At 42.8% G+C, this 15,379-nt stretch overlaps 1 protein-coding gene across 7 annotated transcripts in view; it reads right to left on the bottom strand.

Annotated features, from left to right (window-relative positions):
* Positions 1-2,494: 2,494 nt before the first annotated feature.
* Positions 2,495-15,379, bottom strand: part of septin9b (septin 9b) — a 64,043-nt gene continuing 51,158 nt past the window's right edge. For all 7 annotated transcript variants that reach the window (XM_030093643.1, XM_030093642.1, XM_030093641.1 and 4 more), the window contains 8 exons: positions 15,200-15,328; positions 14,976-15,057; positions 14,754-14,891; positions 11,031-11,148; positions 7,162-7,257; positions 6,779-6,875; positions 4,224-4,275; positions 2,495-4,099 (listed from right to left, as the gene is read on the bottom strand). In XM_030093643.1, coding sequence (XP_029949503.1) covers positions 3,880-4,099; positions 4,224-4,275; positions 6,779-6,875; positions 7,162-7,257; positions 11,031-11,148; positions 14,754-14,891; positions 14,976-15,057; positions 15,200-15,328 — 932 coding nt within the window. In that variant the 3' untranslated portion in view covers positions 2,495-3,879. The remainder of the gene's footprint in view (positions 4,100-4,223; positions 4,276-6,778; positions 6,876-7,161; positions 7,258-11,030; positions 11,149-14,753; positions 14,892-14,975; positions 15,058-15,199; positions 15,329-15,379) is intronic.

Below are 15,379 nucleotides of genomic sequence, written 5' to 3'. Positions count from 1 at the left end.
AGGTCCCAGTGTGTTGAAGTAGAGAGACACCGTGCAGGTCAGGATTCCTCCACCACCGCTTTATTTTGTTGTTTTGTGCAGCTGTACTAAAGTTTTGTGGATATTTGCAGACTTCTGTTCCTCTTTGGTTCCGATGAAGGGCAGTTGGGGACGGCAGCCATTGATAACTCTTCGTGTCACAGTCGGCCTTTGTGTCGGTGTTTCTCTTCTGCATTGTGCAGAGAAAGAGCTCCCTGAGGGCGATGCCTTCTTACGAGCACACGCCTGTGTGTGCATTTATTTTGTGGGCGGAGGGAGCCGAGCTGCTGTCTGCTCAATGGACTGCTGCGCCTGCTATTTGTCTCATGGCTGCAGTTTTATTTTCAGTCTTTGGCTGGTTCAGTCGGATTGACTGTATCACCGAATGATTTTGTTGAAGCTTTTTAATAGCATCTAGTTTTATGTAACTGATTGCTCACAGAGAGTCGTCTCTTCACGGGCGCTGTGCTGCGCGCTCCAAGTGCCAAATCAATGATTTTCATTCTGATTGTAAAGTCTGTTAACAGCATTGTTAAATTTATCTATTGTTAACACAATTTCGGAGACCACTGCATATTCCTTCTTTCATCCTGTTTCCTAATAACCCCGATGAAGGCCATGTGCTGGAATATATTGGGCTCATTAAAGTGCAGATGCTGCTGGTAAGGCACTTGGCATTGCAAGTTATCTTTCACATTTATATCCTTGGCGTCGATCGTCTTTGTCTGTGCCATAAGGTAATCCCACTGGTTTCACAAGAAATCTGTTCTGGTGTCGTATGATGTAAAAAGCAGTGTAGAATTGGATACAGTCACAGTAACTGCAGCTCGATAATAACTCGCTGGATTTTGGGGACTTCAGATCTTTGAAGGGCGTTTTACCATCCAGTTTATTTCTTGTGCTGGATTGATTTCCGATGGAAGAACTGTCTGGACGAGATGGAAATGTGCCGCACCAGTGAGAAACTACAGATGTCAGTTCATATGCAGCACTAAATTGGTCTAGTACCCCTGCCAGCCATTAGATCTGGCACTGTCACAGCGGTGTCAGGGATGCCATTATCACTCACCTTCATGCTTTAGTGTGGCTGCTTGGGAAACTGTTTATATAGAGGTGTCACCGTCAGGTGAGTTTTCAATAGATACTGATCCTCCTGCAAGTTTCATTGTCTCTCACCTTCACATTTGTCATTTGTCACCGTGGTGGCGCCGTCCTCTGCACGGCGGAGCCTCAAACCAATGAATCTAGCCGAGAGGCGGCAGCAGAAGCCACAGCAGGAGCTCCTGCGTGTGAACGGATGACAATGACCTCCGACAAGCAATGCTGTCAACACATTAAAATCAGCAGGGTAGCTGTAAATGAAAAGCCCTATTAAAGCGGTGCTATGCGCACACGGCGTGATGCTTCTGCAAAGTCACATTTCCTCTCAGCTGTGTTTGTACTGTGAATGTGATGCTGCACTTTGTTAATATCAATGCAGACCATTATGTGCTGCACTCCAGAAAAACGGACCGCTGCCGTTAGAGTTAATGTGCAGCTGTCGTTGAATCACACCGATGTTCTCCTGGAAGTTCAATGTATTGTTGACCAAGCTGGCCAAAGTATTGCAGCACTTCTTTTTTTTTTTATTAGCATACTCTACACTATTCTACATCTATTTTCTAATCAGTAAAACAACAAAGCAGTCAAGTATCCATTAGCACTGGACTTTTCAATCGTTAATTTTTGCACTTATGATGAACAATTAAATTTAAATGGTACCTTTTAACTTAAAATACTAATACTAATAACTTAAAAATAATTGTGCTCAGCTGATTTCTATTGAAGCAGAAGAACAAATGTTTTACTTTGCATATTCAAATTTATTTACGGTTCTTCGTGTAAGAAAAACAAAGAGCTACAGGTCTTAATCCACAAAAATGTGATTTAACTTCCTGTTGAGAGGTGAAGTTCTAAGATAAGACAAAGGAACCTGTACTCTTCCATCTTCATTTCGACAATCAAGACAACCCCCTTCAAACAATAAAAATATCAATCTTTATTCTTTGAGATAGCATATCAAAGATAAAACCTTGATCTATAATACCAGGACAAATTACACAAAAACTATACAACAGTAAACAAGGTGTAACCCAACAATTTTCACTGGATATGAAAGAAGAACTCTAACTTTTATGTCTCTTAGTAAAGGAAAATAGTCTTGCTTTGACTTCCTTTCAGAAGTTAGAATAGTATATTTAAAGGTAGTCCAAAAATATCCATTTAGTTTTTTTATGAATCCGAACGTGGTTTTAAAAATACGCATAAAATTCCTCTATTGCTAAAATATGGTGACATTATAGAAATTCATGGACGTCTCTGTGACGTTCTGAGGCACCATTTCTTCCTCACAGCTGTAGCTGAACATCTGCCTCAGACTTCTATTGGACGTAAATGTCAGTTCTCCCATTATCTACTGACATGACGGGTTTGGATTATTATTATTATTCAAAGTACAAAACAGAGCACTTCCACACTGCTACCAGGTAAAAGTCATCATGGCTAGATATAGTGCAGTCTTGCAAAGAGGGTACATCATACTGAATGAAATGAAATGAAAAAGGAATAAAAAAAAAAAAAAGTCTAAACCTAAAGCATCATCACTGTTTAAGACCTGCAATCTCAGGAAGTCAACAGCTGGAATGAAAGTTGATTTTAACTGATTACAATAAACATACACATAAATACCTATTCATAAATCAACTCTATATACTGTATGTGCTTCTCTTTATAACAGAAAAAAAATGGACTTTTATTTGGTTTACAGTCAGAAAAATGGACAAAACAGCTGCATGGGAGGACAGTTGCACCCCTCTGGATACAATAACATTAGAACATTAACATCAGCAATAAAAATACAACAGTAAATGAGCAATGCAAAATGCAACATATGACTGTAATACACAACATTGGCATTATATAGAAAGAGGCAGTATGGTTCGGCATAAAGGGGTCTTAAAAACATCAGAACACAACGGGAAAATCTCAGGAGGACTAGTTTTCCCCGAATGCTGCTCCACACCATTATTGCTTTCTTTTTTGTTTTACAGTGTGGAGATGTCGACAATATCTTTACTTTCTCCAGAATACTACAGACCTAATCTAAACATCCCTACTCGAGCCTAATATCTATACAATACTATACACCACAACACAAAGCAGACCTGGCCAGTGGCACCAAGATATTTCTAGTTTAGAGCTAATCTCACATAGTCTCCTTTGCTGTTCTTCATTTTGAATAAAGCTCTCTCTCTCCCTGTGTGGACACATCCTCCAGAGCTCCAACATCTGCAAGGTTTTGCAAATGCATATTGTCCACATATTGATGTTTGTTTTTTTATTATTATTTCTTATATTAAAAGTCTGATCACAACCTTGTTGAGTTATGCACATCCACATCTTCTCTTTTCTACACGACATGCTCTAAACCCGACAGTCCCTTGCATGCACTATAATGAAGCAAACATCCTAATCTCAGCATTGAGACATCTACGGTTTGGTTTTTTTTTTTTTTTTTGGACTATAAATGATTTAATGAAGTGAATTTGGAAGCTGTGCTGACAGAAAAAGAAACCAGGATTTTGTAGGCAGTGAACCTGCAACCTACTGGACGCTCTGACGCCTCAACCATGATGGAGAAAGATGATTTAGAAAAAGAACCCATGGAAGAAAAATGTCTTCAATCCTACAGGGACATCAAAATCTGGAGTTAGGTAGTCCTTCTGAGTGAAATGGTGTTCACAGCGTGTGTGTTTGTGTGTGTCTCTGTGTGTGTGTCTGTGTGTAAACCGTGTTTAGTGCCGGCCTGTGTCCTGAGGCCGTCTACATCTCGTGGGACAGCACTTCGTGCTGAACTGCCACCCCGTTGGCCTGCGGGACGACAACGGGCTGCTCCTCCAGCTGCCCGTTGGTCTTGGGCTGAGCCACAGGGTGGTCGGGTGGGTTCGAGGTGAACAGGATGTTGGACTCGTTCAGTCGACGGACACGGTATGTCTCGTAGTGAATGCTGCCTGTGATGTCCTTGATGTTCTCCATGTGCGTCCTGCAAAGACGAACAGGAGTTTATGACACTGGAGGTTTTGTGAAGCATTTGCATAGCGACCCACCGTTGCAACCCCTAACGGGAAGATGGGAGAACATGCAGCAGAAGATTGCTGAGGACTCACCTGATGAGGAGGTCTCGCAGGTAAGCAAACTCACAGTGTGCAATGTTCTCAACTGCAAAGAAAAACAAAAGCAATTCAGTCGCAAAACTTTAGCATTACAGGTCACATGTGTGTAAATGAAACAGAGCTGAGTGTCCTTTTGAGGTTTTAAACTCTCAAACTGATTTCCTCTCTGCATGTCGTCGATCTGGTCTGTCTTTCCTCAAATGGCCACCAGATGGCAGTGTGTCCAACAAGTCAACTGAAGGGCACACTCCTCCAAGACATCTCCAGCAAATTTTTGAAAGCCAAGATAACACACACACACACACTCCCCCTTCACTCTCCAGTAATTTAATACATCTCGGCTGCGCTCTATACTGGAGGACTTAAAGTGAGACGTTTTAACAAACTCCCCGTGACAAGCCGCCGCTGCCTCCAGTAGGGCGAACACGTGTTTGAATTATAGATTATGTCAAGGGTGAAAATGAAATAAAGGAGGGCACTATTTATGTAAAGCTTTGAAATCCAAAGCAGGAAATTAAATTCTCTTTGAAAGGAGGAGAGTGGAGTAACTGCTGGGTCTGTGAGCGCTGATTAGTGGCATCAAGGGAACACACTGGTAGTAACTGGTAGAAAGCAGCGCCGCCGGTATCTACACTTCACTCACGGGGCGCCGTTCGACGAGCCCCTATATAAATTTAAATGCACGTCTACTTGAGTCGTTTCCTCTTAAACCCGTGAAAATAAACATTGTTCCTCTCCACTTGTGGTAAACGGAGGCTTCAGAGTCGACGTCTCCTCTGGGGCCTCGTTTACGACGCCGGTGCTGACATGTCCAGAAGCGCGGCGGCGGCGGCGTTCTTCCTCGATCCCCTCTTCTCTTTGCTCTTTCCACTGGGCAAACACTTGAATGGAGCTATTGTTCTTTTAGCCAAACAAGACGGCGTCTGTCCCACAGTGGGCGTTCTTCGCCTCTCTCACCTTGCAGGTCTGTGGAACTGATTTTTTTGAAGGATTACCGAGACTTTAGAGTCACCTTCAGAATGTCACGCTAAAAGGGTTTCTGGCACTACCTCCAAAACGCTGAGTATGAGAAGAAAAACAGTCTGGGTTCAGCTGGTATGCACGTCTGTGCTGAAGCCTGACCTCATAAGTCTTCATCAGTAAAATAACAAGTGCTCCAGAGTATTAACCATCTAATGACAACAGTTACAATGCAACATGTATTGATTTTGATTTATTTAAAAAAAAGGTGCAATTTATCAAGATAACTTCAAATTTAAATATCTAGCATTTATTAAATATTTATGCAATCTCTATATATTATGTTTTTTATTCTCCATGTTCGAAATATCATGCCTTGGTGAGTCTCCTATGTGGTTGCACTGTTCACGAGGCTCCATTCGTCCCCTTACTAGTAGCTTTTAAATAGTGTTAAACAGTCACAGTTACGGTTATGATGCCTGATTCTGTCAGAGACAACAGGATAGTGTTATATAGCTCAATATTAATAACCCAGTCAAAAGATCCACATACCAATATAGTGTTTAAATTACTTAAATTAGTTCAAATTACATATATATTTGTTTATGTTTCACATATTTCCCACATCTTCACAGGTCAGACTCCAAGTGATCGTCGGCGAGGCTGGACGTCTGGACGTCTCCCAACGACTGACTCATAAATCAAATAAACCTTTATTCTGCGGCCGGAATAATTCACATGATAGTAAATGTTTTTGTGTGGATGATTTACACATCTCACAACATTTATAGGACCGTCAGACACGAGAGCGGCGGGACCGAGCTGAAGGGCGTCCTGGGAAGGAGACAGTGTTTGTTCTGAGCAGCGATAGCCGGAATGTCCAGGCCTCCTTCAGCTGTCTGTCTTTACAGCCTGTCCACACAGACACACTCTTATCCTCTCTCTCTCTCACACACACACACACACACACACACACACACACACACACACACACACACAGCCGGGTAATATAAGGACAACCGCTCGCTCAGAAACCCTTTGGCAGAGCGAGAGAACAGCGTAAGCCAACAAATGTAAACTGCATCATAGTTATTGCTTACAAGCGTGTGTGTGAGGTGGTACGTGTGTGTTTTATGTTTCTGCTCGTCATCCCAAAGGACACGCAGAGTCCCTTTAAATCTTTCCCTCCTGTCTTATACGTCTCTGCAGTCACAGTCTCAGAGAAACTTATGTAAGGAGCCAGTCTGTAGTCAAACAACAGACGGCTGAGCAGCGAAGCTGCAGACTGTAACGTTCAACACGCCGAGAATCAGCTGATCGTCACTCCACAGAGCTACTGACTGAACAGATAAAATGCAGGATGTATAATTTATTAGAGTGACGGGAGACGACAGGTGTGACCCAGTTCTTAGTCCAGCAAATCAGACATTTCAGTCTTTGATCAAACCTTGGAAATAGACATAATTTATTAGGCAGAACTGTAATGAGATTAATGAGATATTCATATATTATTCTGTTTTTGTAAACAGTACGATATTAATATATTATGTGTCCCTTTAGAGGGAGGATGCCTTTTCCATGTGTTTTACCTTCTATGGTTCCCCATTTGGTTTTCCTCCCCAGAATCCTCTTCCCGTTCACTTGGTACTCCTGGTCACTGCCCACCACAGCAAAGGGGATCATCTCCTTTTGAGTGCACATTAAAAAGAAAACACACACACAGACATTGTTACACAAATGCTCAAATAGTTTCCAGTAAGTTCCTTGTCGGTCATGTTTTGGCTGTTTACTTCAGCCAGAACAATGTGGTGTTACTGAGCTTTCTGTGGTGGTGATGGTTTGAAAGAGTTTCCAAGGAAATACAGCAAAATATACATAAATAACACGTACTATGATAAACATCTACTGTATATCTGCAAATTTTCTCCACTGTGGTTAAACAAGTCTGAAATGATAGAAAGTGAAAACTCACCCTGATTTTATCATTGATCATCCGGTCCTCTGCATCCTCGTCGAACTCTTTCTGCGGGTAAACGTCGATCCCGTTGGCTCGCAGCTCTTCCCTGATCTGCGAACATAAACAAACCAAAACTGAAGCCGTGTCGCAATATTCCACTCATGACGCACTTAAACTCAAATTAAAGCACCGTTCTTCATTTCCTCTGTGGATTCTGCATTGCTCATGAGGATTCCTGAGTTTCTCTTCAATTTGAATACAAAGTGCCACGAGGTGACTGCATTGCCAGTTGAGATGTATGAATAAGGCCTCTAGTGGAGCCAGAGTGGGTTCAAGGGGGCGCCCCAGGGCCCACAAGGTCATAGGGCCCCTTTTCATGTGATGTGTTCACATTTACTCGTAAATAAATTCTTATAATAAAATGTGCAGTGTGTGCGAGAAGGTATACGCATATGAGTGTGGGCTCCATTTTGCCAATTCTTACATTACGACTGTCCATGAATGCATCAGAGCTGTAAGCCAGCGCTGATTGGCTGAGCGGTATTAAGCATTAAACAGTATGCTAAACACTATGCTAGCTGCTAGCAGTACTACCCAAAACCTAACATCGGAGCCACTGGTGAGTCAGTGAAACCTTCAAAAATATTATCTTTATCAGAATGCTGTGGTCCTGGTTATTTGAATGTGCCTTGTGTTGCTCTCAACTATAAGAGACCGCCGAGTCTATTTTTTTTTCTAATATACGTGAATTCCAAAAGATACAGATAGCTGTGTCTATATCTATCTGACTAGATTGTGTAATTTTAGACCAGCTGTGTTCATTTTATATTTAAGCTGTATCAAAGATAGTACAGATTTAGTCAGTGAATTTTTATCTGAGATTTCAGCACCATGGACAGTGGACGCTCTGAGATTGACAGCTGTCGATCGCACAAACCTGCATTTGTGTGTGTGTGTGTGTGTGTGTGTGTGTGTGTGTGTGTGTGTGTGTGTGTGTATATGTGTTCTTCAGAACAAGTTTGTGAACTGGTTTGTGACTTTATTCTGCTTTCTGAGGCATATAGGTTTGCTTGGCTCAATAAAAGTGAGCATTAGTGTGTTGTTTGATGGTAGGATGAGGTATTGTTTGAATGGTAAAATTACTATCATAAGGGCCCCAGAATGCTCCGCCCCCTCTGTACTGAGACCCATGCTCCGCCTCTGAATAAGGCTAAATTAAAATAGTGTGATGGAGTTTTAAGTACATCAAACTTAGAATAAAGGAATCAGAGGCAGACTGAAAAAAAGCTCAGCTTGACATGCAGAAAGATCAGTCACAGTTTAAAGAGGTCATGTAAACATTTGGACGCGCTATATTGGCTGGTGTTCACATGAAATCATCTCTAATTTCCTTTATAGATACGAGCAATTATAGAGGGTAACTGGCCTGAAGAAAAAGAAAACAGACACAGGTACAGACTATGAAGACCAATTAATGAACCAGTTCATGTTTTCTCCGTGGGGATTACAGTTCTCCCTGTGCAGGACCGAGTCTAGATTCCTCCCAAAGTCCAAAAAGATTGACTTTTAACTTCATCTATGACTCAGAATTATCTGTAAGTGTGAATTTAAGTGTGCAGACTGGTGGTTTATTCAAAACTATTTAACTTTTTTTTGATTGAGAGATAATTTAGTAGAATTGAGTAGGTCTCAAGGTTATTTTTTTAACACAACCCCTGAAGAAAATCAGTTTCCCTTCCTGGTCTGTAAAATTCCTTCTACTAGTTTCTTCTTTGTTTTTGTGGTGACTAACATTCAGACACCGACGCCGAAAATACATAAACTTTGAGAAAAAAATTTACATTTAATAAATGACTGTGCACTCCGAAAATTACTCTTCCATCAATTTCTACTTGGTCTTTGATCAAACGTTTTATTGTTCCTCTCTGCAGGCTTTCTCAGGGTTACATTATAATAGGTGAAATTTTAGAGAGAGAGAGAAAAGAAAAGAAGCCACACCAACTGTTATTTTGGGGGAATGTGAACAGGCATTCACAGCTGGGTGCACAGAGCTGAGCCTCAAAATTTAATAATTATAATAAAAAAAACACATTCTAATTCTGTTTGCATGTTAAGACGCTGTGGGGGGAAAACAGGGAGCAAAAAAAACCATTTGGCACCATAAGCTTTTAGAGAATAATCTTCAGGGTCATGCAGAACATGTGCAGCCAAGCAAAACAATCCCACCACAAGCCCCTCGGCTGCTATTCTCCGCCAGAGTCTGGGCCTGCCCCGGCTTTGTTGGAAAGTGTTACGGGTATCAGGAGGGAAAATGGTAGCCAAGACACCCCATTGTGCTTCAAACCTCCCCGAAATGAATAAAGCTGTTAGGGATGTCTGTAATCTGTAAAGAGAGCATGGAGAGATAAAGAAAAGCAGGTGGCCGTCTGCCTCCTCCACCCCCAGAATCATCCAACAGAGGAAGAGATTCAGCCGCGACCATTTAGAACTCCAGCCAGGTGAGGCTGGAAGCTTTTGTGGCGTCAAAACCCAAGATAAGAAGGTAAGAGCTGTGTGGTCACGGCCAATGATTATCAGACTTATATGATCGGTAAGAATGAGAGAACTGAATTCTGCTGGGGAAAATCCACACAGGAAGAATTTGCTAAAGAAAATTAGACTTTTTTAAGACAATGAGTAAAGCAAGTTACAAGTTACAAAGCTCTATGATATCTGTAGGATTTTGAAACATTTCCGTAATTTTTGGTCCTCAAATACACGGACACGTTCAACTGGAAATCCTGGCACATGCGATGCTATCGACGTGCCAGATGGTATCAAAGTATGGAGGATCGCTTTCATCTGTAAAGGAGAGAAAAAAAAATACTGCCCCAGACTGAAACACACTTCAAAATGTTTCACACAATATTGGGAGAAACTTTTTATACTCAGTGAAAACAAGCAGACGTCCTGTCTGGACTTCAGAAAATGGGCCCAGTGCCTCAGCTTGGACAACGACAAATATACAGAACTGACTCGGTGTGATGCTGCTTGAAGAAGGAATATGAGTCTGGTTTGAGAGCTACAATAATAACTCTTTTTTTCTGATATTGAAGCACATGTTTTGAAGATGATATAATAAAAAAAAAAGAGACGAAAAATTAATCTAAAGTTTGAAAAGATTTTTCCCATCATTACATGAGCAGTTGTTGTCACATACCACAAAAAGTAAGTAAAGTAATAGTAGCTACAAGGACTACTAGGGCTTCAAATTGTGCATCAGCTGACGGGTTATAAAACTTCACACTTTGTGCACAACAGTAGCTCATAAAATAAAATAACACCAATTATTTGAAGAAATGGATTCATAATTGGGGTTTTGCTGAAAAGCGGCTCCTAAACTTTTAATTCCGATCATGCCTCGGTGTGTACGGCGGAGCCCTCTTTGAACCGGGCTGCTCTGCACGGTGAGGCTGTAATTGTGGGGTAATGAAGGGCCTGCCTGCCTGCTCAGCTGGCGAGTGGGCAGAGCTTTCACGTCTAAAAAAAGAGCCAGACTTCGGAGTTGTGGATCACCGCTCAGAAAGTAAATGCTCCAGATAAACAGTTCCTAAATGCTTCAGTCTGGACGTTCAAAGTGTTGCGGATCGTACTGTACTTCTCGGCGTGGTTTGGCTGGCTGGGTGTCGGTAATGGTGGCTCGCAGCTGCCCATAAGGAACCAACCAGTTGTTAGTAGGTCAGTGGGCAGGTACGTGTGCATCACTAATGCACTTTGTGTGTATTTCAATGTCACTCTGCAGGTTATTGCAGGTGTGATGTCAGGAAACTGCAACCACACACCCAAAATATCTTTTGTTCAAATGCCTGTGGATCCACGAGTCCACCCAGGCGCCCTCTTCTCACCGTCTGTTTGAAGTAGTCCCTCTCCTCCAGGGTGAGCGTGTCGGCCTTGGCGATGACGGGAACGATGTTGACCACCTTGCTGAGGCGCCTCATGAACTCCACGTCCAGAGGCCGAAGACTGAGGGAGGAAAAGCAACAGACGGCAGCTTCACGTTAGATGGAAATGCTCCACGATTAAGATTTTCAGACTGGAGGAGAAGCAAACATGTTAGGAATAGATAACTACATTTGGCACTTTTTTTCCCTTGATCTGGAGAATATGCTTTCCCTTCATTGCTCAAATAAAACTTCTGCAAGAAAATCAAAGAGGAAACATGTAATGAAACAAAGCAGCCATTAGAGGGCAGTGATGGTCTATCTAGTTACATGCAGCCAACCACAGTTAGTGATTTTTTTTCTCCTGGATGTGATTTCAGTGAACCGTTTGAAAAGTGAATCAGTCAATGCATTTGAAGTGTTTTGCTCACATTTTCTACTTTTTTATTTTACAATTCAGAGTTAATTCTGACGAAAGTACACATCTCTCATTGGCTCTTCTTCACTTCTCTTTTTGCATCAGTACTACTGCATGGATCAGTACCATCCATGCACTGTTCTGTTTACTGCAGTTCTGTCCATGTCTTCTTGTTTTTTGTAACTCTATTGCCTCCAGTTGCTCCTCCAGACAGGCTCCCTTCATGCTGCCTGCTCTGCCCTCCAATTAGCCCCCGCCAAGCCAGGCCGGCCCGGTTCACAAGACCCGGGGGCGGCTGGAGGAGAGGCCCGGCTTATTCTCCACAGCAACTGACGGACGGGTCGCCGTCAGATCAAGGATGGAAACGCTGGTGAGCGTGAGTTCCGCGAAGCATGGAAAGAGGGAGAAGGAGAGACGTGCCGCACAAAGGTAAGCAGAGATGAGTGATGCAGAGGAAGTGAGGCATCAAACGCTCACGGGACAAATGTCAAGTGAAATATAGGAGCAGAAAGAAAGGATGAGCGAATATCAAAGAAACAGAGGGAGTAAGGCCAGAGGCGGGAATAAACAAACAGGCATGTGTGCTGCATCTTCTGCTTGACTGACCCTACATGCACACTTTCACATGTACACATATATCCTCCTCACATGAACATATGGCACACCGAGAATATATGTATCATATACATGGATGCATGTGCGCGCACAAGTATGCTTTCATGTTTTGCATGCATCTACAAATTCAGCTATTTGTGGCACTTTAAGAAAAAAAAAAAAAAAATCATGCTTAAATAAATGGGGGCGTCTGCGGTGGGTTGAGATGTAGAGGAAATAAGCAATCACACTGCAAAAAACACTAGACTCCCTTTTTTCCAGTAATGGATCAGAAACCAGTCGTGAGATGATGAGAGTCAAAGTACAGCCTTCCTTTTCCCAGGAAGACATGTTAAATGAGGTAACAACAAGACTACCCAGAGGGAAAATAGTGTGGCTGACTCTGCCATTATCAAAAATGGCTGCTGATGCCAAGACTGCACTCTGCTGCACTCAGAGAGGCTCTTCTATCTGGAACCACAGAAACAACTCAAAAGCAAATTACTTGCAAATTACCTCCGAGTCTGCAATCCCCCACCCCTCCCCAGACAAAATACAGCATTAAAAAGAGAATATATTCAGGAAGGGGGGCCTGCCAGTGCTCAATCTGGCATCGTTTTCTTGCCTGTCTTCTCGGTCAAATTGAAGAGTCTTCCCCAAGTTTCAGTGTCTGCAATTAAAGCTAAGAGGATACGATTGGAAAAAAACTGAGCAGCTTTTAATGTGTATTGAAGCAAAAAGAGCTTGTTCACAAGAACACATCAGATCTGCAGAAGGAATACAAGACATCTTGTATTTCACACATAAACACAACCGAGTTAATGTAAGTCTTTGCATATCACTGTTTGATGCTTGAAATCTGAATGTACACACAGCGTAACATGAAATCATTTCAACTATATGCACGGTCACAACAGTAGCCCCAACAGATGTCTCTTTTTTCTTTCTTTTTCTACAGCTATGTGGTTTTCCCCACCACACACTTTTTAATACATTCACCAGCACGTTAGGGAGCAGTGTGCACGTTCGCCGTGGCTATAGCGTGATCAGGAAGAAGACCTGAGAACGCCATCAGGGTGTTTTTCGGTGTTGAACCGGCTGAACTCTGCAGCTGTAGGCGAGGCGAGGCTCAAACACACCCAGGGCATCCGCAACAAGTGTCAGCTTGTCGGGATGCCCACTTGAGTCCGATCCCGATTCCCCGCATCCTGCTTGAAACGGGGAAGGGTGAACGCAGAGCGGCGCGGCAGCTGTGGCGGCGAGAGCAGATGATGAGGGGGTCTGTCAAACAGGCCGTCAGGCCGCGCTCGCAGAGGGAGCGTTTAATTGGACAACTGTTGAGTTACTGGGGCGCAGAACTACAAAGCAGCGGTGGAGGGGGTTATCGGCGGGATATGTGGGTCAGATATTTGATTTGAGCATCTAAATAAATTAAACAAATGTAGAAAAGATAAACTACCTTTGATACTTGCTAATCTGCATTTATATGAAAAAAGACAAGTTAGGAAGAAGTAAAAACATATTTTTCCAATGTCTCTACTGTCAGCACAGAAAGAAGGTCTCTGTCATTCCAGTCTGAGCTGGTTTTTTGTTTAGAGTCTGCATGTTGTGTCTATGAATGTGTGGGTTTTCTCCAGGCACTCTGGTTTCCTCACACAGTCCAAAAAATCAGTCATTTGAGGTAATTAGCCGCTCTAAATTGCCGGTCCATGTCAACATGAGTGTGTGTGATTGTGTTTGCGCTGTGATGGACTGGAGACTCGTTCAGGTTGCACTACAACCTGGACGGTGGATGGAATAAAAAAACATCAGATTTTATTGAACTCTTCCAATAACGATGAGATACTATGTGTTTGAGTTTCATGACTTCTACACTGAATTAAAAAAAAAAAAACGTAATTCATGTCTAAACTGAACTGCGGGGAAAGGAAGTTTTCTGCACTGTAATCTTTTGAGGAGGCTTTTTGTTTCGACGTACATGAAGAAACAATCCCTTTCACAGCTTTATCAAAGAACTTAGAGTCACCTTGGAGGTTCGTATTGCCTCTTTAGTGAAGCAAACAACCCCAAACAGACCTTTCAAACAAAACAAATTCCCTTGAGAAAGTGCTGCTTTCCATTTGTTGCACCAGACAGTGTCTCTGCGTTGTCTTCTGCTTTCACACTCAGGGTCGCTCTGACTGCGGCCATATTGGATTGTGCCGCATGGAAGATCTGTTGACCCTGATTAAACAGAATCGTAACGAAACTGAGTCAAAGCTGTCAAGCGGAAGACTTTTTTAAAGGAGGAGATTTGCATGTTGATGTAGTATGATGTGATCTGATGAGCACGTATCACCACAACCCCCCAAGCTACGATTTCTCTCTTTTTTTTTTGTAAGAATGAAACACTTCAGTTATGCATGTCCCTGTCTCCCTCCTCCTCTTAACAGTGGGAAACGAAGGCTCCGGTTTCTAAGTGAAATTTGACTCTTCAAGAGGCTCTGGAGTGTCTCTGAGGAGAGAATAAGATCCACATGTGGCCATTAGGGAGGGAGACGAGAAGGAAAGGCTGGAGAGGGACTTGTTAAAAGAGCTTTGGTCAGGAGAGGGGCTGATTCATCCCTGGAGTCGCCGGGGGAAAAAGTGGGGCGCTTAGTCACGAGCACGAGTGTGTGTTTAGCGTGAGGTCTCACCAGTGGCCGGTGGGGGGGATGAAGTATATGCAGCAGTGCACCCGGGAGTCCGGGATCCGTTTCTTCCTGTTGATGTTGATTTCTTCCTGCAGGTAAGCTTCATACTGGTCGTTGATGAACTTCATAATGGGCTGCCAGCTGACAAACAGAAACACATTCCCCATGAGTCCACAATGAAAATCAAAGTGTGTGCCTTGAAATAAATCTGTAACCTGATCTCACCAGTTTTCATTATTGATTTGGTCTCCAAATCCAGGAGTATCGATGACCGTCAGCTTCATCCTCACTCCCTTTTCTTCAATGTCTAGTAAAATGAAAGAGAATTGATGAACACTGTCTCGATGATGTTATGGGAAAAGCGGCAGGAGAGCACACATGTGGCCAATTATTGGTGTTTTATGAACAAACTACAGGCTGGAGAGCATTAAATTTGAGAAGTGGCCCACCGTGACTGATGGACTTGATCTCGATCGTCTTGGGGATCCTTTCCTCCGGGCTGGGCTGCACCGACTTACGGCTCACCTTGGATTTAAAGAGCGTGTTCATCAGGGTGGACTTCCCGAGGCCACTTTGTCCTGATCGTAATAATAATGAGGAAAAAAAAAAAAAAGACACACAGAAACAAA

This window comes from Salarias fasciatus, chromosome 6 (genome assembly GCF_902148845.1).
Source record: "Salarias fasciatus chromosome 6, fSalaFa1.1, whole genome shotgun sequence".
In the NCBI taxonomy this organism is placed as follows: domain Eukaryota; kingdom Metazoa; phylum Chordata; class Actinopteri; order Blenniiformes; family Blenniidae; genus Salarias; species Salarias fasciatus.
The sequence above is the reverse complement of the archived record's forward strand: the minus strand, read 5'-3'. Positions and strand labels throughout refer to the sequence as shown.